Source organism: Pithys albifrons, chromosome 7 (assembly GCF_047495875.1).
Source record: "Pithys albifrons albifrons isolate INPA30051 chromosome 7, PitAlb_v1, whole genome shotgun sequence".
NCBI classification, from domain to species: domain Eukaryota; kingdom Metazoa; phylum Chordata; class Aves; order Passeriformes; family Thamnophilidae; genus Pithys; species Pithys albifrons.
Genome location: NC_092464.1, coordinates 35,604,509 through 35,627,573, shown reverse-complemented (window position 1 = coordinate 35,627,573; position 23,065 = coordinate 35,604,509). Strand labels below are relative to the sequence as shown.

Below are 23,065 nucleotides of genomic sequence, written 5' to 3'. Positions count from 1 at the left end.
CTCCCAAAACATGTCATATCCAACAGGCTGTTCATGGTGTAATGGGGCTTAGAAGGTGATGTACTTCAATGGGCACTGAGGATTCTGCTTAGTCAAATGACGAAGCGCTGAGAGACACTGCTTCCCTTTCTGTTTCTCAGTTTCTGCAGTATGCAACAGTTCAAGGAGAAGGTGCTTCTCTGCAGAGATCTGGGGTCCTTCACACAGGCCTCATCTGCCTAGTACAGCTGGTTGAGCATCAAGAGTCCCAGTGAAAAGGCAGTTTGACACACATCAAATTGCATCCTTGACGTTAAGGACTTGCTTAGAATTAAAGAATTCATACAAACTTTACATAGATCTCAACCCCATGGATAAAAGCCGAGTTCCTAAAAGCAATGCCTCATAGCCTTTCCAGAAGGCACAGATTCAAATATTTCCTTTTCAGCAGCAAATGCCCAAAGACTGTTGACTCTACAAAATGTACTTTCCTGAGTAAATGTCAAGGATTTATCGCAAAGCAAGATGTCAGAAAAGGCATCTCATTCTATACTCACATAGTCTGATAGGTACATGGCCACAGTTTTAACAACTCAAAGTAGTTGCTGTGGTTGAAGCTATGTGAGGAAGCCCTACCACGTGCAGTGCTGTGCATCTTGGGCTTGCCTTCCAGGAATAAAAACCCTGCAGGTAAGAACCAAGCTCTGTCTTTCCCTGCAAAAGCCACTACTGAACAGTGCCAGAGGTCATTTCTGTGACTCTAAAAGTCACTCCTTGTTGATGCTGGCACTTTTCTGGTGATGGTGATGCTACCACATGTGCCTTCCTCCTGTTATTGTGAAGCAACACAAACCTTTTTCAGGTCAATAAATTACCTTGCTACATCAAAGCTGTACTTTATAAAATCCAGATGGCAAAAATCTTAAATATGAATCTTTAAAGTAACACCCAAGACTGTAATACTATAGAAATATGCTTTGATGGAGGGAAGGAAATATGACTTTGCCATTTGTGCTGAAACTGATAAGCTCAGTTTTCAATACTCTATTCAAGGCACAATTGAAAGTTTTCATTAAAATATTGTAAAAAGCTCAGTTAAAGAGATCTACTCACTCTCTTTCCTACCCAGTGTGGAGATAGCTTTTTGTTCACATTTTAACAAATAAGGCACATGAGATCTAAAAAAAGATGGCTTCAAGCACCTTACTAATTGAGCCCTCCATGGTCACATGATGAACTAAAGATTCACAAAAATACCCCAATAAAAATAATCACTACAGCTAACCCCAAAATCACTGCTCACCTCAGCTATGTTTTCATACAAATGAGGCCCTTACCTGTCATGTCCCTCTGGCCTGCTGGTCTGAGAACAGGAAAGCCACCAGCAAATAAACCTCCCAGAGGCTGCTGAGAGCTGCCTTTATTAACGGCTGGACTAACTCCATCTCTGTTAGCTCCTTTGGGTTCTGTTAAAAAGAACCAAAAAACGGAGTATATCAGAAAATCATTTCATCCTTGTCCTGAGACTGCCAAGGCTTGGCACCAACAAACAGCAAAGACTAGACTTTTCTCTCTACTGTTACTACAGTAACTGCCATGACTCTCTGACCTGTACCTTGGAGCACAGCACCCTTGGTGCTCTTTAATCTCACATTAATCATGACACCAAGAAAAAGTAGTTATGCTAGGCCTAACATTAAATTTTTGATTCCAGATCTTTTTGGCATTTTTTTGTCCTTTTAATATAGTAAAAAAATTCCTTCAGTAGGGCCAACAATCCTTAGTTATTTTATTGAGAAACTCTCAAGAATTTAATTTTTTTTTTGACAATGAATGCCTGTTAAGGTGGTATCCTGTTATAGACTTATCACGAAATGTTAACAGTTACTGGTCTTAGAGCAGGATGTGATGCCTAAGGGGTTTTTGAGTTTTTGATTTTTTTTCATTTTTATAGATTTTAGAAGTACTTGTAACTGTAGTAAAAGGCAAATTTAGTGTGCTAATATTTCTAACAGCTTAAGTTCAATGTTTATACATGCCAACCTCTGCCACATATCAGTAGCTCAAATTCTTTTAGTTGTTTAGTCTTGTTTCCAAGGTAGAAAGCTGAAGAATATCAGAAAGGCCTGCAGAATGAGACATAAACATGAGCCACCAACCTTGAGTCTAAGAATACTGGAAAAGCTCCAAGGACCCTATGTGTGCTGAGGAAGAGAAAATGATGAAGAGAGACCCCTGACTTAAATCCTGAGGAGGTGTGACCAGGGGCAGGATCGGGCTGGACTGAGAGATGTGTGACCTGGGGATTGGGTGGAGAATATGATAAAACCCCTAGAAATCAGTGTTCAGGGCGCGTGTCAATATGTATTCCTGTAGGCCCTAGGCCTGATATTAAAGGACTTTCACTTTTTATCTTTTCCCACACTAACTTGGCTCAGAGTCCTGCTTTGCTGGGGTCTCTCATGGCATCAGATGCAACCTTAGAAGGTGTCCACTCTCTTCGTCCTAAAGCCATAAGAAGATGTAGGCCTTTGCTGAACTACAAACCTGCCCCTCAGTTTGAAACTGTTCAGCTGACCTGCACCACACCTGGGGCTTCAGCGAAGCTCACCCAGCCCTTGTTGGGGAGCACATACTTACTTTCAAGCTGTGGTGCACTGCGGTCATTGATCTGAGTCACTTTTCTTAAGCGAGTTCCCTGTTGGATATCAGCCAGGAGTGCATTTCGTGCTTTCTGGTCTTCCTTTCGCAATTTTGGTATTTCTGAACTTGCCTGTTGACAGTAAGAACATTAGATGGAAGGTATAGACAAAAATTCTTAGATGCTTAGAAAGGATACATAGGCAAACATGGGATAGAAGATTTGAAATAAACTGTGCTTGGCAACTGTCACTTCAAAGTCTTTGAGCTGAATCAACAAGAACAGAATTCAGTTGTGCAGGGGGCAGGAAAACTGAAAGTTTAAGCATAATACTGGTAAAATTAGGGGGCATGCTTAAATGAAATGTGACCTCTTACTTGGTCGTTCATGGCCTCTGTTTCACAACTCGGGCCCTGACTACCTTTCTCATCTCTTTTTATGCTATTTATAATGCTTTACAACAGAAATTTAATATGCTACATTAGAATAAATATGTTTTATCCACCTTGCTTTAGGAAAAAATATAGATGAACACATACTGCATTTATAAATGCATGTGATCATTAATTAATTTAGACTGTCTCTCTGTATTGGAGTTTCATACCAGATTAAGTAGACTGACTGCCTTTAGAACAACATAGTTGTAGTAACTTTTCTGCCCTAACCAAGCTCCACAAATGTAAAGTCCAGTTGCAGTTTAAAGTTTTGTAATAAACCCACAAATTTATTTATTCTTTATTCTTATTTCACTTTCTTGTTACTAAAAAAAAAATCAGATATTTAAAAAATTTGAATGTTTCACTTTCTTAAAGCAAATATTAACCAGCAAAGCTGTTATTTTGAAACCTGTTGGAGTTGACAGAGTGGTCTAGCACAGGGGAATCTTCACCTCAGACAAGTAATGTGCTGCTTACTTCCAAGATTCTCAGGGGTTAGCTAACTTCCTAAAGAGAACGAATGCCAGAAATGTTTCCGTAGCCCTTAATTTTAGTGTCATAGTCATAATAAAGCACAACAATACTTTAAAACAAACACACTTTAAAACAAACAAACAAAAAAGTCCCAGCTCTGTAATGGCATTCTGAAAGGAAAACAGAAACTTGAAAACACTTAACCAGCTACTGAATTAATGCAGTGTCTAACTTGGTAATCCCAAATGAAGTATTCTATCAGTACGATATTATTCGTGGTTATTTTTGTACTTGCAATAAAAACCTCAAACCCAAGCAAGCAGGATTTGCCGCACCCCACTAGATGGAGCTCCGGACCGCCGCTAACGCCAACCGCATTCCAGAGCCGTGAGGTAAAAATTCGGAATTACGACCTGACTAATATGTAATTACCATGTGTTATTTTAAATATTAGGAAACCCCCTATTCTGTTACATAGTTTTCTCCTGTGAAACAGTGCCGCCTGCTTTTGTACTTTCAGGACAGCGAGTCCCACTGCTCATAAAGATGCCCCAAAAGAGCTGACCATGTCAGCAGTATTAGACCATGTACCAGCCAGAAACCATTTCCATTCCCATTCTCTGGAAGCTGACAATACTTACTGTGAAAAATGGAAATACCATAACTGGAACAAGGGTGATTCCCTTCCTCACAAAAGCTCTTTATCAGTATCTTCAACTTCACGTCTCTCTACTCCCACTAATGACTTTGCTGTAGCAGGACAAGCAGGATCTAAAGGGATCTGATCAAGACCTATGTTTAAAATTAGATCCAGCAGCTGTCTTTTTATTTCTGCCAGCTGTCCACTTCACCTCCCTGATCTGCTTCTTTGAGCAGATAGGCTATTGGAATATAAACTCTTGATATCCAAACTGTTACTAGGCTAAAACAGCCTGCTTGTGGCAACTTACAATTGCAAGTGATCCATGACTTGGTATCTATTTAACATGGTTAAAACATTGTGGTAGCATAAAAAAGCAGGAATACTATTCTGCTGCTCTGTACTGCAGTGTAACAAGCTGCTTTTCTCTTACAATAGATCCCCTTCCTCCAAGGATAACTCCATCCCATGCCCCAGCTGTTTCTTCTTTCTCTCCATGTATGTAAGAGATAAAATCTTTCGTGCCCAGCCCGGTGGACTCGGGTGATTGGTTACCTGCTGAGTAGCTCGATATGGATTCTTTTTCCATTACAAAGTCACGATGGCCTGGGGTGTAGCGTTGCCTGATTGCACTGCAGAGCTCCTTCAGATTTCCTTTTTGCTGCCTGCACTCCCATGGCCAGTGACCGTCCTTGTTAAGAATCATTTCACTAGGTATCTCACCCATTCTCCTACTGGTGTCCTGTGTTTGCAAATTTCTGGTTTTACCATAATCCCCTTTGATACACAGCCAGAAAAGAACCTTCCTTCCTTTGATGAACACAATAATCTGGGATTCACACTGGTGCTGTGCTTACAATCTACAGCACAAGAACAGATAATAAATGTGTAAGTTCTTCATCAAAAGAAAAACAGAAAACAGCTCTTATGGCTGTCAAATCTTCAGTCCTGATCACATGCAATAGAAGTGCTTCAGCAGGAAGACAAATACATTTTGAGTCACAGAGGAAAAACAGCTGCAAGACAAAAGATGTAATTCTTAGGCTACTTTCTACTTCAGCATCTGCAGGACAGCCTCATTTATTTACACAAAGAGAAATATCTCAGTATTTCAATGAAAATCAGAAGGGAAATGGAGAAGAATGTGAAGATCATTTGTTTTATCAGATGCCAGAGTTGCCTCAGGTAACACAGAATGAAATTAAATTCCATACTTTATTTACAGGAATTGGTAAGGGAACGGTGGGTTCTCATTAGCTTAGCAACAACTAGGTTATTCTGCTACTGTTTCAGACCTAAATAACATCATGTTCAATATGTACTTGGAACAGAATAAACCACTCATGTAAATACCCTGAACATAGCCTGAACTACTTCCTTTTCATCTCACTCCACTCAACTATTGTCTTCCATGTCCTAAATTACACACTCAGCTATGCCATTCAGTAAATGTCTGGGCTATCTGTCAGGTCTCCAAAGTACCCACAAAGAGGAAAATACCATCAAATCATAATGTTTAGGATGCTGTTTCAGAGCATAAATTCCAAATATTTTCCCATAATTTCAATAATGGAAATAAACATTTCAAAATTTGGAGCTGATAACAGACTGGCAGAATTATGAATGAGGACAGCACAATTGTACAGAGAGATCCAAATCACTGCATCTTGAGGTCATTTGAAAAGAACAACAAACCAAAACATGCCCCCCACTGCTGGGATGGGTGGGGTGGATGGGGAAGAAAAAGAATTATAAAAGAAGATGCACAATAACACAATATAAAAATGTCAAATGCAAAACTGAAAGTGACTGCATGACAAGTTTTACTCACATCTTCGAAATGAAAACCTGAATCCTGAGTGCTACAAGCCTGAACCTGGCAGGTGACTCCAGCAGCAAGCCTGCATTAACAAGTGTGGCAAGGAGGGATAGCACGCTTCTCCAGTATATCTCATCCTTTCAGAAAAAGCAATGTGAGCAAAAAACAAAATTACAATTTCAGTTCTGGTCTCCAGATCTTTAAAATTACATTGTGAAAGTCTGGAGATACACAAGAAAGAGTTAAAGAGGTATTCAAAACACCGGAGGCAACAGCTCAGATTTTAGCTGCTCAACCTCATCAGCCCTTAAGTCTATCTGAGGGGTGGTCTTCCTGCACAATGCAACCTGTTCAGGGAAATGGTAGTGAGGACTCAGGCAGCAGAGACAGGTATTTGGTGAATTGGTGTGAGATGCAACCAGACAAGCTGCAGATGGCAGCAGAATATCAGTCTCCTGGTTTTCAGATCAAGGCTGGATCCTCCCTGGCAGAAGCACTCTTTGTGAAGCACAAGTCGCTGGGCCCTGTACAGGTATTGCTGACATGCAATGTCCTGCAGTGGGAGGGTGAGGGGCGTGTCACAGCCAGTGGTTTGTAACAGCTTCTAGTTAGGAGTTCTGTGAAAGTGGATCATTTTGTTTATGAGAACAATTCGGTATTTTTACACTGTATATGTATGTGGACCCCTCAAGGTTTGGCACTGAATAATCACAATCTTAATACCCTAAATTGGCTTGTATCAGACAAATTAAGAATGGAGAGACTTTTTAAGGAAAACTGACTGAAGTCCATGGCAATGAGCTCCATTTTTGGGTACACTCTGCTGTGATACTTGCATCACCTCCAGAATGTCACTTAATGTCTTGCAAGACAGATGGGAACATTGACCTACCCTCTGGGCTCCTACAATACTTAAAATATTTAAGAGATGTACGTGCTCAGATACTAAAATGATGTAAATGCAGGAGGCACCAGCCATTTGAGAAAGTTTATAGTAGTACTAATTAGTATCTTCAGATGTTAAAGAGTACTTCTGCATGTAGAAAAGAGGAAATCTTTTGGACTCCGGACAGGTAGTTCAGCTCCCAATGGACACATACATTGTCCCATAAATGGGTTACACTTACTCCAATTTTTAAATATGCCCTTTAATGTAATTGTAAAATACTTTGGGGCAGTGTAGATCTTCATAAATGTAACAGCTGCAGGAAAAATATGTCTATAGTCTTCTAGACAATTCAATAGCCAAGCAAGCATGGGTCTTTGTTTCAGAATAAACCCATAAGCTGATGGAAGAGGAGGATCTAGTTCTCTAGCTCTAACATAGGGGCATCCATAAATATGACAAAATAAAGCATGATTCCATCCGAAGGCACTACACACTCTTTTATTCAGAGAACTTAGAGTAGTAAATATTTATACTGCTAACAGGTAACAAATTGTATTATCACAGTACTTTCACTTACCTGGTCACATTTTATAGAAAACACTGGAAACATCTATGAAGAAAATTCATTTATTTATCTGAACTAGATGAGAAAAACTAAAAAAAAAAAAAAGGTCAAAATACATGTAACTTATCCATAACTATCTATTTGGTGAGATGTACAATGATAAATTTAAAAATCTATCAATTTGACATCAATATTTTATTACGAGTAGAAAGAGCGCTCTCTTTTGCTGACAATTTCATTATTTCTATGCATCTGGTGGCAATCACCCTTCCTCTCTTATGTTACCAATTTTTCTCTCCCAGACAACAACAACAAAAAAGATGCAATACAGAGATCAAGCACAGATAGTGCTAGAAGGCATAAGCAGCATATATTTTAGTAAAAGGAGAGTTTGAGGACACTCCTTAACAAACCATTGCTTTCTTATTTTTCCCTGCCATCCTCAGCCAACCCTGCACAGACATGGGCTGAAGCAAATGATCTTCACCAATAAATCATGCAATACCTCATGTTTGGCTTTTAAGGAAGGGAAAGACAGTGCAGCAAGATAAAGGACAAGCAAAAAGCTATGGGATAAGGTATATTTGATCAGAGATGCACATATTCATGAAAGCAAGAGTTCCTGGACCAATTCTGGCCTTCTTTGGCACCCAATCTGACATAATTTGGAGACCCAACTTAAACCAAGAAATATAAAAGTTTACAAACATGGCAACGAACAACTGAAAACGGCACATAGGACAAAACCAGCACTAGCTGCATAGGCAACACAGTAATGTGATAGTGCCAAGTCTGGCCAAAGAAACTGCATCCATCGTGAGACAACTAAAACACTTCAACCTTAAATCAGGGACTTATAAAGCATCAAGGAAGGCCATGAGCCACTGGAAATATGACAAAATCCCCCACATATTATTCCTGTATTAACAATAACTGGAATTCTGGTGTAGACAAATATAGATTCTTCAGGAAAGAGGGCAAAGAGATGAAGCTAACTGTGTAAATCTATGTACATCATGACAGAGATGGATGAGAATACTGAAAACACATCTTGTTTGGGGTTGGTAAATCATCTGAGGAAAGATGATGAGCGTTCTCACTGCCCATATGGCACCACAAGACTCTCCAAGTAGAAGAGTATGAAGGGAGAGATAGTGTCTGGTGTCCCATTCAGCCATAAAGTTCCTACACCTTTGAAGGAAAGCCAGTCATGGGATTGGTGCTCACAACTGTCTTGAAGGGCACAGGCCCTTGAGTAAGGAGCCTCAAGGGGTAGCAATCTGCTAAAATACTCCTCTGGGAACACTGATGATGAAGCAGAGTGGACTAAGAACAGGAGAAACCTACTTTTGATCAACTTACTCCATAACTTCCTTCCACTTAACCACAGACTGCTGACCACAAGTGTTCCATAAGGAAATCCCTGTATCCATCAGGACTAATGTATTTAAATGAATTCGGCTCTTAAAAGACTTCATCCTTCTATAACCATAACTGGCAGAAACAAAAGAATATTGACAGGAAGGTTCCAGAACATTCTAACAAACTACAATGTCATAACTTTTTATTAAAAAATTGATGTTTTGGAATAAAGTAAAATGTGGAAGCTGACCAGCATGTCTTCCTTGACATAGCACAGGATTATAAAAGTCATCTATGCATTCGTAGCTCAACATGAAATCTGAAACCCCGGAGGAATTTATTTTCCCAAGATCATCCACTATTACTAGTTAAGAATTACACCAAAATTTCATGATTTTGTATTTGCAGCAGAAGCAGTTTGCCCAGCAGGCAGGAGTATTGCTTTTACAAAGAATTCTCAAAGCAGCAGCTAAAGTCTCCACCAGGACTGTGCCAAGAAAAGCAATAGCAATAAAAACAAGGAGCTTGTTAAAATAGTAAAATAAAGCCAGTTTCCAGCACATCACAAACAGGAATACCATAGAAAAAAAACACTGTCATTCTTCTTGCATTTATTTTTGATATGTATCAGGTGTGGTTTCATTCACACACTATCAAATACAAAACAAAATAATCAAAACAATTCCCACCCCCCTTCCAGCTTAAGTTAAAATCCAACAAGACTCAACAACAAAGCAGATGACTTCTTTTATTTTAAATACTTTAAACTGTTTGTTTCTAAAGAAGCTTGTGACATCTGGTACGTGTGTGTTTTGATTCTATTCACAATAGACCCCTGACCTGTGTTTTAAAGGTCTTTAATTACAGGAAACCTTGCTATGATGCAAGACTCCACCTGCACAATCAATCTCAAGATCAGAGATGCTTCTGGTATTTCTGATGCATAGCCTAGGATGAAACTAATTAATTCTTGGCACTTGGTCTACCTGGTTAAACATCGCAGTTTCTCCGTCTCCTAAGCAAGCTGAGCTTCTAACGCTTCCCATGTGAGGGGTCACTCTCCAGCCAACTTTTCTAAGGGAATCTACACAAGGGGACCTGCCAAATAGCTTCTTGGCATCTAATGAAATCACTGTTTCAAGAGAATGACAGAACTAGCATTTGACAATTTCATTTACACCCAGCTCAATACTGATTAACCATGATCTCAGTCTCCATCGTCCAAAGTTCTGCAATCTGAACCAGCAGGGTTGAAAAGGTCATCGAACAATGTGTGTACTTAGATAGGCTGTGTCTACACAGACCGTGTTGCTCAACTCCTAGCAAGGGAAATACTGTGCAAAAGTTGTTACAGATCTCTTTCCAGCATTACAGCCATCGCCTAGTCCTGGCATTAGTCCCAAATAAAGAGGTGTTTCAGTGTTAGCAGGGCCCAGTGCCGGCTCTGCGGTAGCATCTACCTGCTTAAAGTTACCAGCACACACAATGGCAGGGAACAGCACATAAAAAATAGCATAGCAGGAGTTACTTTCTTCTACATCTACATTCCCAGTACATTTCAAACACCACCAGTAATCAATGCCACTGTACCCAATAAAACCCTGTGCATTTTATGTTAGCACCACTCTATCAGACAATATAAAATCTTGTATGCTGAAAGGTTCTATTGCTCCTGCCTCAAATGGAGCAGTGGGCTTATTAACAAGGGCATACTTAAAAGTTTTCCAATGTGGGTTGCTAAATTTCTGTACCTGAATATGAAAATGCAACAGAATCAGTATGACAGCTTATACCTGATGAGCCATTGAGCTTTTCTGTGGGTGTTTAAATTTCTGACGCCCACATTTTAAATGTAAATTCTGACTGTTCTTTCATTAAAGAAAACAGGCAGTAACAGAAGCCACTAGAATGGAGGCAGCGTAAAATTTAAAGTGCTCTGAAAATGTTTCCCAGCTTCAGAAAACAATTTTGAACTTCACCTTTTGATTTCTAAATTTTTGAGATTAACATTCCCATGATTGTCTCTGCATCAATGAAAAGAGAAGTGAAAACTCCTACATAAACAAGAAATCCTGAGGCACTGGCATTGCAATGAAAACGTTAAACAGCACAAGGGTGAAAACACCACCATGGGAGTTGGAGTCACTACCTCTGTTTATCTTCTGTCTACTGTAGAAGGGTCCCCAGAATGACAAGGGATACCATGAGTAGTGACAACAAAAAATTCAAATTGTGACAACCTACACAAATCATAATTTAATCTCCCTCTGTTCTAAGAACAGTAGGCCATTTCTCCTACCCAGTTAACTGTGCAGAAGCTACTGATCATTCTGAAATGCCTTTTAGCTTCCAGATAAAATTATGGTCAGCCCCAGAAAGAATAATGAGAAACTAGCATTTCTTGCACTGTCATCTTTCAGCCACGCAGAGAAGTCCTACTCAATATTGCTATAATTTTGAGTTATTTTTTAATTAAAAAGTTACAATAGTAATTGACAGATGTAATGTAATATGTAGCCACTGTATACACTACAGATGAGGTACTGATTTTTCAGGGCACCTTGTGATTAGAATGGTAAATTAACCTATTAGCTCTCTGCAGCCAGGCTGCTACTGGTGCCCGGGCTCAATAACTTTCAGCTGGTAACCCTGCAACACACTGCAATTTCCATACTTGTGTGTGGAAAATTACACAGATTAAAAACAAAGCTAAAGGTTGCTCTTAAAATGCTTTCCATTCCATTCAGACACGCAAAACACATGACATTATGAAGAAATCTACAAAACAGAACTCACCACCTATATACATTAAAAGTGGTGACCGAAGACGTCTCAAGTGACGCATTCAAGATGATTAGCACCTATGAAGTTATGCAGTACATGTCTCTGTAACTGTCCAGATGAAACAGAGCAATGCCAACCTAATATTTATGTTTTATTTATATCGTCCCCACCTTTCACAGCTCCCACTTGCCCTTCCTGTATCTGTTGACTACAGGAGTAGAAGACTACAGCAGCAACACTTTGAGAGGCCATAGCTATGCAATCCCATAGCTATGCAAAACCACACAAAGACACAGCATTTTTTTTCTATATAACTGCCTCTCACTTTTTATGAAAGCAGACTGCTGTGAGATATGATATACCATTAAAACACTACAAATCAGTTTCCTTTATTTTGCCTGGAACAAAGCACTCTCAAAAATTTCAGCTGTGCTTTGTCCAGCCCTTAGCCTGGTCTGTATAACAACCAGTCATCAACAACATTACCAAGCCTGCACTCTCTCTCACTCCAGTATGTTTTACCTATCAGCAATAAACATCATGATTTAGTATCTCCTGGCCTAGGGACTCCATGACAAAGTACTAAATATCATCTTACTCACAGCTCATGTAAAATTTTAATAAACACGTTCCTATGTACTTCATAATTGGCACCATGCATGATTCTGTTCTCTCAGTGTTACACTTGTGTGTCTAGGGATCTGAATGAAAACTTGAGAAATTGCTTTAATTTTTACAATAAATAATTAGCAAGTATGCCCAAACATTCATGCATATGCACACACATTCTCTCTTACTATATTTGGTAAGACCAAATCAAAATACCATAAATCATCATTATCTTCAGCCAGGATGTTTTACATATGTTGTTTGTTCTCTTTCCAAAGAACAGTAGTGCTAAATGTCATAGGAGCAAAACCAACACCCACACAGCTTCAGATAAACACTGTAGTTCTCTGAATTTCTTGGGAAGGTAGAAGGAAACAGCTCAGCAAGGTTTGCACTTTAACAACTGCATGAGGGAGGGGAAAAAACCACCTTCCTCCCACCCTAGAAAATATCAGGTGATGTTTTTCTGAGCCTTGGAAATCCTGCCTCTGTGTAAATTATGCATTTATCACAGCATTATATAATGAGGAATTGCTTTTCTGAGTTTTTTTAATTACAAGAATAGAAAATAACACCAGAATAACAAACCTGGTAAACATTGACAAATGTTTATCTGCAACAGTAATTCTAAATTTTTTCAAATTTTAACTAAAGAAGAATGGGATAATAATTAAGATGCATCTGCATTCCAGTCTCACATTTATCATTATTTCAAGTTTCATATTTCTATCATCAAAGTAAGCATATTCCTTTCTTCTCCTGCTATCCTAGTTTTCAGTGTCATAAGGCAGCAAATAAACACCTGGTGATACTTTATTGGCTTTAATCACCTGATCCATTGTGATTTTTGGGGTTAATTTCTGTGCCAAGACTTTAATAATAATAATTCTAAAGAGAGCAGAACTCCACAAACATATGAATCATTAAACAAACATCTCTGAATAAGGCGCAGCACAGCAGGGCTGCTACACTTCCACACTTCCTTCAGCATTAGCATTTTAATAGGTGATGACTGATCGTAGCATCAGGAATTCATACATACACAAGCTACACAGCAGTGAGCAGCCTTCACTGCACACAAAAAGTGAATGTGGTTTATCAAGGCAAAATTCTCTCTTGATTCTTTTCTTGAGAAATTAAGCACAGAAAATTTTAATCAGTCTCAGTGGTGGCACCTATTCCAGAAAGTATGACAAACCAAAACTAACCAGAATGCCTCATAAGCCAAACTAAAAGACAAGAGTGTTAAAAGAAACAGAGGTGGAATAAAAAGAAATTTTTCATGAGCAGCAAGCTTTAAAAAACTCTAAACCCATCACCCTCTTCCCCCAAAACAACAACAAAATCCCTATTAAAAAAACCAACACCTTACATGACACACGCATGCCCATAAACTGAAGCAGCTTTTGAGCAAACACATTAATGCCTCATTTCCAAGTTTCCTTTATTAAAGTAGAGGGGAAAAGTGAACAAGAAAAGATATGAATTCTGTAAGCCAATGCCAGAAAACCTATTGGGGCACAGTTCTATTCTGCCTACTCATCTCTCTCATCTTTATCTATGACCCCCAGAAGGCAGGCATTTGAAGACATGCTCAATTAATCCAATTAGCTATATTTACATTTTGACTCAGCCACCTACATCTGCTATGGCAGATACCCTACCATTGCCTCCTGAGAAATCCACTTTATTTTCTTTTACATTTGCTCTAACAGCCTGTAGCTTTTCAGCTGTTGGGCACAGGTGGCTCCTAGCATGTCTTAAATACCATCTCCAAATCACTTCAGTATTGCCTTGCAACAACTTTTGTGAGCAGAATTCAGTACAAGTACTTACAGAATACCACCAAGTCCAAAAATCTTAGAAAACAATAGGAAAGAACCTAACTTTTTTTCTGCCTTAGGAAGGAGTTAACAGGACAAAAAAGTTAAGTGCCATCAGTGCTTAGAATTTCCATGAAGTAAAGACTTTATTATTTTATTATTATTTGGGATCATTGCTCACAATATTCACAAAGAAAACAGGCAGAGAAAAAGACCATGCAGAAACTATTTCTGCTAAAAATCTCTTAATAATAAAAACAAGAGGAAAGTATGGTTATTATCCATAACTAGAAAAGCAACACAAGTCTAGAGTACCCCTGCGATGGCACCATGCAAAACAACAGTATTCTAAAACCCCACCCTACATACAGTTTTCTTTTAACATAAATCAAATAAGTTAAACTGGTGGCTCACTCGCATATCAATAGTGAAATTAAATCCTAACTTTTAATTGCTAACATGTAAATGTTACTCTGGTTTAATTATACCAGTATAATTAAAATCACAGTGCTGTTTACTCTGGAACTTTTCCAGCTGTTGGCCAAACAATACTTACTTGGTTTGAAGGTTTTCCTTAAAGCTACATGCCTGTTAAAATTTTTCCTTCTTCCATCCCCCAGCTGTAGATTTAGCAGCTGTAACAACAGTTGGGCAGTTTAACAACTGTAAAAGACAGATGCCAATGTCTAGAAAAGAGCATTCTAGGAAAAGAAAATAGGGTCTGTAGCAAGTTTTCATGGACTCCCCAACTGTAAGATTTTACTCTGTAACTTGGCATCAGCTGAACTCGCCAGGCAGTCTTCAGACCCTGTCTCTCAGGGATCTGACAGGGAAAAATAATTCTGCTGTTGCAGAAAAAACAATGTTCTGCCATGTTGTTTTACTAATTATTTATGTTGGTTCATGTAATCTTTTTTGTATCAACACTTATTAAAAGGAAGGTTTTAATATCAGACATTATTTGGAAATACACTTAGTTTGCATTGTATCACCAACAGAAAGCTAACTCTAAATTCTATATATCTTATGCACAGACCACCCCATCCCAAACAGAATGAACTAACTAACATATGAAAGTAAGCCTTCTTGTACCAAACTCCTATCATGGTAGTGGTTTCAGTCATCAGAAAAAGGTTGGGGGTGAGAAACAAAAAACCCAGAACTGGTTCATAGTGGCCCTTAGGGATCCTCTTAGTGTTCTCAAGTAATTTACAATTGGCATATGTTAGAGAAGTCTAAAACTGTCTCTAGATACTTTACAAAGCTCAATTTATTAGAATAAGAACATTTGCAGCTTCTGTTGACTTTAATTGCAGTTGTGAGCATTGAGCTGCTCACAATATACAGCCCACTTATTTCAGCATCTAACTATAGGTTGTTACCAGCCCAGAAGAATTGCTAATTGAAAACACTGCTCATGGTGCCAAAGTTAAAACTGAATGCTAAAAAGAATAAAACACTGCTTATTTCATTTGCTGTCTTTATTTCCTCCTCTTCATCCCCACAACTCATGGAGAGTTTCACAAAATGATTCAGCCTATAAAGTAGCAGAGAGAAACATGCAAGGAAACCTCCTTCTGGAAGAAAGGATAACATAAGAGCATTATGAACATTATCAAACAAAATCAACAGACTTTCCTGGGAACAAAACAGGCAGAGGTGCAAGGGAATGCAAGGGCAAAATTAAGTTATTTTTTAAAAAAATAAATTCGAAGTACATTTGAGGTACCATGTATTGTTTGCTACAGGAAACTAACATACATCACAAGTACAGCAGTGACAGAAAAATACATGAAAAAAAGTCGGGAAAGATTTTATGATTTGAACACAACCATGCCAAATTTTACCATTTAAAAATAGTCTTAGGAGTTTCAAAGCAGAAACAGGCTATGAGCAATAGATTGCAGAAAAAAAGAAATTACTTAAACATGTTCTACCATAGGGACAATAATTGATTGTGAAGGTATGAAAATGTAATACCCCAAAAGACTACTCAGAGCATCCTCCTCTTGTTGCAAACATGCTGGCAAGGCACATGTTCTACTCCATGACACACACAGTAATGATCTGTTACAAGCGGTAATTGTTCCTGCGTATGTACAAGAGCATATTGTGCTGTGTCCCCAGGAAGACAGTGTGTGCTAGAAAGAGCAAAACCTACAGCTGAACACTGTGAGTCTTAATTGGAGATGTAAGAAAGAGGAAGATGAAATTAATACTTACCACTTGCACATTACCAATACAAAAATGAGATCCCTGTGGCTGGAGAAGTATTAACAAATGCTAAATTCTCACCATATGCACTCTAATGCAATCGTTTCCAAACTTTTTGATCCTGCACACCAGGAGTAAAAAAAATTTGAGCATGCACCTGAATATAGGTATGTTCATCTATTTGTAAATTCCACACATATGTGACTGAAGTTCTGATGTTTTCTTCCTGCACACCAATGGATCATTTCACACACCCCTCTTTGGACACCACTGCTGTAATGAACAGAAGAACAAAGGCCAGCAAAACAAGCATCTGCCCCAGACATTTGCTGTGAATGTCCACATCAAAATCTTATGGGCTCCAAGCTGGCTACTATAACTAAGTTTTTCCTAACAGAAATTAAAAGTCAGTCTTACCAGTGGCGGTGGTGGAGGGGGCCCTCCAGAAGGTGGTGGTGGTGGAGGAGGCCCTCCAGAAGGTGGTGGTGGTGGAGGAGGAGGCCCTCCAGAAGGTGGTGGTGGTGGAGGAGGCGGTGGAGGAGGTGGTGGAGGTGGCACAGGCATCCCTTCAGATGTCTAACTTCACACAGTTATGAAAAATATAGCCGAAGTCTATGTCCTTGAGAAGGAAGGGAGGAAAAAGAAAAGTGAGAAGAATAAAAAGAAAAAAAACAAAGAGGAATGTGTTTATACACTGCAAGCTGAAGATCAGCCAAATACCTAGCTCTCAGCAGACTGAAGACTTTTATACTGCTCTGCTTCCAAAACTACAGTATGAACAGCCTCATTACAGTTATCTGATGACAACATTCATCTAAAGAGCAAGCTCATAGATCTGGACAAGTGCCATGAGTACCAAATGCATAGATGCCAGCCCGTCCAGGTTTAACTATTATGTCTAGCCTTAATCTAGTCTATGGCCCCGAAATGCAATCCTGGAGAGAATAAATCACAGTCGACCACATGTAGACCCTCCTGCTGAGATAAAGACTGTTGACTTTAAGCCAGAGTTTTTCTGCTCTAAGGACAGAGTAAGGAACTTTGTAAGGTTCAGTGGACTTTTTCAATGTTTAAAGAAAGAAAGAAAGAAGGACACCCCCCTCCCCCTCCAATAATTGAATAACAAACAAAGAAATAATTCTACAAATTAAAGCTTCCTTTACCAAATGATGTAAGGACCAGCCATGCCAAATATTAAAGTCACCTGTGTTTTTCTTGCCATTTTCAGATGTTAACTTTTTACAATTCTTTGGTAATACTAATAAAATAGACACATATCTTCAGAAAAAGCTATGTGCTTTGTTTTTTGTTTTTTTTTGTTTTTTTTTTTTTTTTTTTAATTTCCTGCAGAATAACAGTGCATCACTCACTGATTTTCTTCTCTAGTCTAGCCCTCGGCATGCCTGCATCCCCTCTCAGTCATCTGTAAAGTTAACAAGCAGCTTCTGTGTTTCATCTCTAAAGTTGCAGGTGAAAGTACTAGACAGTGCCAAAGAGAGTCCTCTGAAAGCCATAGTTGGTAACCTCTTTTGCTAGTGACTCTTGCATAAATGCTTCGAACATGGTTTTACATCTAGTTTTGTGTCACGACTATCTTCTGAGACTTCACAATGTCATGTGAAACTATGTCAAAAGCCCTACAATAATGCAAGATATGTCATCTGCTATATTTTCCCTTTCTGCAAGGCTTTATTTTAACAAGAAATTACATTGATTTGACATATTTCCTCTTTATGTATCTCTGTAGATGATAATTAATTTTCCTGTTTCCTCCAGGGATTTAAAAACATTTTTCACATTTTGATGCTTTACTAGAAATTGATGTTAAGTTGAAAGGACCACAATTCCCAGACCCTATTCCCCTCATTTCTCCTTTCATTTTCAAAAGTAGACACTCCATGTTTTTCCAGAATCGCCTGTGTAAGGTAAATCTGGAAAAGTTAAAAAGCAAAGTCAATATAGAAACGAGGCACATTACAGTCCTTAGAAGAATACGTGGCTGGTTTATTAGAGGGATAGTTTGAAAGAGACAATGAAGTTAAAATACACATGCAGCTTTGTTCACTTCCTACCTAGTGTATGTGAACAATACCCAGATAATACGTATTTTCCTTCTGCTGTATCATATAAAATACTTTATGGGAGGTCAGTCAGAAATTAAACATGCAGAGCCGAAACACTCACTTTCTCCTTTGAGAGATTGCTGTGCCGGGGTCTAGCATATCAAAGCACCCCGATCTGTAACAGAGTTGATCATATCACTTTAATAATCACTTCATGCAGCTTTCCAAGAAAGTTGGCATCACAGCATCTTCACCTTCCACCCTCATTGTTGCCCTGTTCAAAAACCCATTAACAGAAGATACCTCTTTTCCTCAGTTAAGCCATTCAAAAATACAGACATAAGGGGACTGAGTCTTCCCAGCTAATTGTATGGTTCGGGTTAATATCTTCCTACCCTGCAATACAGACCTTTTGTCTTCATTAAGGATTTAGAATGGGAAATATGATCTTAGTCAAATTAGAAAAAAAAATACAACCCACTCTTCTGTGGCATACCACATGCATGGCAGCAGGAGGTAAAGCACACTGGAGGCAAGCAGCAGTGTGAGAAAGGAAATGGGAACTGGCTCTTGATATTTAGAAGTCACAATCTGAAATGCCATTGAATGACTTTTCTAGCTGCCTCTCCACCAGTCCTTGCCCTACCACCTGTTCCTCCAAACGATACAGCCTAAATTCCAGGACTAGAAAACTATGTGACCATCTACTACCCAAAATTCAGTGCAGATGAAGTGTTCACAATATATCCCACTCCCATATCATGAATCCTCCTGTCCAGTGACAGGAGGGAAAAATGCATTTCAGGGGTCTGTAACACACAGCCCCTTAATTAAATACTGGAGACACCATACAGATTTCCTCTCAGGCTGTTTCAAATCCTCTATAAATGAATCATCTTTCAGAAAATTCTGGCTATGTGCCTTCTTTTGTTTCTTACTGCAAATTTAGAGGTTCAGTGTCCTGACCTGGTGGTGCTTTTGTGCACACAGACAAATTCATGCTTTTTATACCACTACTATTACAGTGTGATGCCTACACAATGAAGAACCATTTTCCACATAAGGGTTCTATTTGTTCAAGTGAGCTTTGAAAGGAGTACTGCTATTCTCAGAAGCAGGCACTGTATATCCATAAAGGCAGGCATCTTCAAGCTAACTTACAATATAAAACAATTGGCTCTTAGAATTTAGTCATAACTGCATGATCTACACTTTATAATATGTAGGATTGGCTATGAACAATTTCTGTATTACTGCAGCTATCTCAAGTGGTTTTAGTATTGGAAAGAAAATTACAGAGAAGGCTGCAACACTTTCAATATATCAACACATGTAACTTGGAGGCCTCTGTTCCTTGGTTAAAGGCTGTATTTCACTTGCCTCTCCTATCATTATGTCAGCAATTTCACACAATATCTTCAGAACATGCTTAGGTTATGGATTTGCACAGTATAAGCTAAATAAATTCTGCATTAAAACTAAAAAAGGAGTATCATATTGATCAGTTCTAGTGTCTGGTAAGAGCCAGAATAGGCCATGTAATCTTTCGCCACTCCTCAAAATATATGTATTTATAGCTGGAAGAGAGGGGTCTGAACTGTCCCTGAGCGACAGAAACAACAAAAATACAGTTTCAAAAGTTGGCAGAAGGTTGAAGCCTGTGTGTTTAGCTTCAGTTTGCTAAGGGAACAAGCAATGTAAATCTTAGCTTGACTTAAACAACAGAACAGAATCAGGCCTAACAATTGCAGAATTTATTACAAAAAAAGAAGAAAATTCCCAACCCTACCTTTTCCAGTCCACCTCCCTACCAAAGCAAGGTTGTACAATTTTTTTTAGTGCCTTATGAAGTCTAATTTTAGGTGTCCCAAATAACGTGGCTTGTATTATTTCCCTTGGGAAGCTCTTTCACAGTCAAATAACTGTTTTAGTTCAGATTGCCTGACATGCAGCCTAATTTCTCCTTCTCTCAGTTTGATCCAATTTGCACTCTGAAGATTTCCACTGCAGATGATTTTACCTTGTTCCAAGTAAAATAGTTTCTCCTACCCCTCTGCATCAGCTTTGTGGAATATTAGAATTCAGAAATACATTTACAAGGACTTGTTATAGTTTTTGAGTTGTTTTACTTCACACAAGTCAGTGAACTTCTCATCAGTCAATGACCATTCTCTCTACTCTCTGATCTCAAAATTGGTCTTCTTTTGTTGCATTGGTAAGCATAATTCTGAAACTGGTAATTTCAAGTGTCACAGTTTGTTCCTTAAATGTTCACACAGTTCTTGCTTGAAGAGCAGTTGGGTTTAAGAACTACAGTGTGGTCCTCAACGTAGAACTCAAGTCCAAATAAAGTCTTCACCCAGACTTTAATTTTGTAGGGTTACATAAGACAGAGAAGGTTCAGAACTTTTTTCTTCATGGACTGCTCTCTCAAATCTTGTGTCAGATTTGCCTATGGGAAACTTGAAAACTCTGCCTAAGCTTTTCTGTCAATTTGGTCTCACTTTGCCCAGCTATCAGATTTACATAAGCTTTGATCCAAGCACTTCCCAAAGTGACACTGCCACAGCCACAGTGCTGGGCTTCCACTGAGACAAAGTCCTGCAGGGAGCACAGAGCCACACTAAGAATCAGTGGGTTTTGGATTGCAGCTCACACATCTCCTGCCACACTGGCACTCATCAGAATCATCATAGGTCTACCTGCAAAAACTATTCTAAAATACCTTTACCCATCATGGCAATTGAAGGCATGAAACAGCTGTACCTTCAATTTAGGACAATGTCTAGAAGGGGAAAGGACAGAGGGGAAAAAACCCCACAGTCACTTAAATGCACATAATATGCATTTATGTGCAAAATTAACTCAATTAGTAGCATTTTTAAATGGCTAAAGTCCTTAGGTCCTTAGGTGGTATAGTCATTAGTACAAAACAACACAGCTGAAATTGAAAATGTGAACCTTTTAATCAATTTGGATAAATCAATTTGATTCATTATTGACTGGATTTGCAATCACTGCAGCTGTGTACTCTGAGGTAGGTAATCAGCTTGGGGGAAATGTACAGACTTTCTCCCTTCAAAGTGAAGGCTAGGGTAGATATTTCAAAGGTGTGCAGGAAAGCTTATCTATTGGTCTCATTGTCTTGGTTAAAAACTAAAGGTAAAAAGAAGACTGCAAAGTCTGGTTTTATACATTAACCAGCCTTTATATAATCAAATATGATTTCCTCATTAACTAGACTGTTCTGAGTTATAACTTTTAAGCCCTTGTATTTTAACAGAAAACTAAAATGATTTCAAAATTACATGTGGAAAAACAGCATCAATAAGCATCTGCTCAACTTTCATGACCTAAAAAATAGATAATTAGCCTGTGTCCCTGTTTGCTCCTATGAAATGTCACTGAAAAACAGTTGAAATCACTGCTATGACCACTCCACAGATCTTTTAAAAACAGTACAACACCTGATACAGAGAAGAGAAAAAGCAGAACAATAGATGTGTGTTACACAGATCAATTTTTCTGCTGTCATATCACACAACTGGAAGTGACTTGAAAAAAGCTTCTCTTTGGAATGAGCTGTTCAGATGGTAATTATAACAGTATCAAACCATTTAATTTTTAAGCACTGGATGGCACACTCTTTTTCCTTTTTAGAGTGCACGTGACTTTTTATATGTAGAGAACAGAATGAGTAAGAATCTATATTCTTGAGTATCCTGTCTCTTTTTTTGCCCTGCAAAGATAACCCCATTCACAAAACAATTGATAGTCTCTGCTGTATTTGAGACATTTAAGAGCATTGCAGAAGTCAAACTGTTAGAATCTTCTGTTATAGAAGAAAGGCAAATACTCATATACATACCCATCTTATTATATATATATTAAGACTTTCACAAGTACATTCCTATGGCTGACTAACAAAACTCCAGCCTTTCACCATTTCCTAACAGACAGTACCTGAATTGTATACAACTTAAGAGAAATTTCTGCTCTCAGTCACCATTTACATCACTGTAACTGAAGGCAGAGTCTGACTTTTTCAGACATGTACAAACCTTGAGGGCTCCTCCTCCATTAAACACCTGATGAAACACTCTTAAGCAGCATTTTTCTACATATGGTCTGTAGGATTTTCTCACAGCCCATAACAGTATCTTGAATTTAAGCCAAGGACCATAAGCCTATCTCATCTGGGACTATTTCCGCCAGGCTTAATGTCATTAAGGGCTGCAGCCCCTTTCTGCCTGAAAAAAAACCAGTATGACTGTTATTCTGTCAGGAGCCTGACAACAGTGCAACAAGCTGTCCAGGACTGACCCAGCACAGATTACAGGAATTTGGAGACGCCTTGCTTCCAGGAATGCTGTGGGCAGATCTCTGCTGGGTTCCCTATGGTGCTGAGACCAGAAATTAAAGTGCTATGTCTTGATAAACTTCTCTTGAGAGGCAAAGCTGTGCAGATGACTTCACATTCCTATACATGACTATTTCAGGGTGTAGCTTCCTCTGCTTCATGGGGATCTGTCATAGAAGACTGATTGCTGTAAGGGAGCAGAATAAGGGAATTTGTCATACTCTTCTAAATAAGGAGCAAGAGAACAACACACACAAAGAAGAAGTATATTGTGCCTATTGTAGTATTAACCTGAAGCTGAAGAGTCCAAAGACAAATGAGGTAGATTGGAAGCAATTTGGACTTGCACAAAGACATAACTTTGAAAAGGAAACAATTTGTGCAAAGGATTTCCTTGAAATTAATT

At 38.7% G+C, this 23,065-nt stretch overlaps 1 protein-coding gene across 9 annotated transcripts in view; it reads right to left on the bottom strand.

The window, feature by feature from the left end:
* The window catches only part of WIPF3 (WAS/WASL interacting protein family member 3), a 46,626-nt gene that overhangs the window by 11,492 nt on the left and 12,069 nt on the right, over positions 1-23,065 (bottom strand). For 7 of the 9 annotated variants that reach the window (XR_011698316.1, XR_011698317.1, XM_071561016.1 and 4 more), the window contains exons 2-4: positions 16,654-16,855; positions 2,620-2,752; positions 1,317-1,445 (exon numbers count right to left, since the gene is read on the bottom strand). Coding sequence is in view for 7 of the 9 variants with exons in the window: in XM_071561016.1 (XP_071417117.1) it covers positions 1,317-1,445; positions 2,620-2,752; positions 16,654-16,800 (409 nt within the window). In the remaining 2 variants the exon portion in view is untranslated. Of the gene's footprint in view, positions 1-1,316; positions 1,446-2,619; positions 2,753-16,653; positions 16,856-18,420; positions 18,547-22,622; positions 22,761-23,065 lie in introns of those variants that run through there. The other 2 variants (XM_071561014.1, XM_071561015.1) reach the window with 2 other exon arrangements.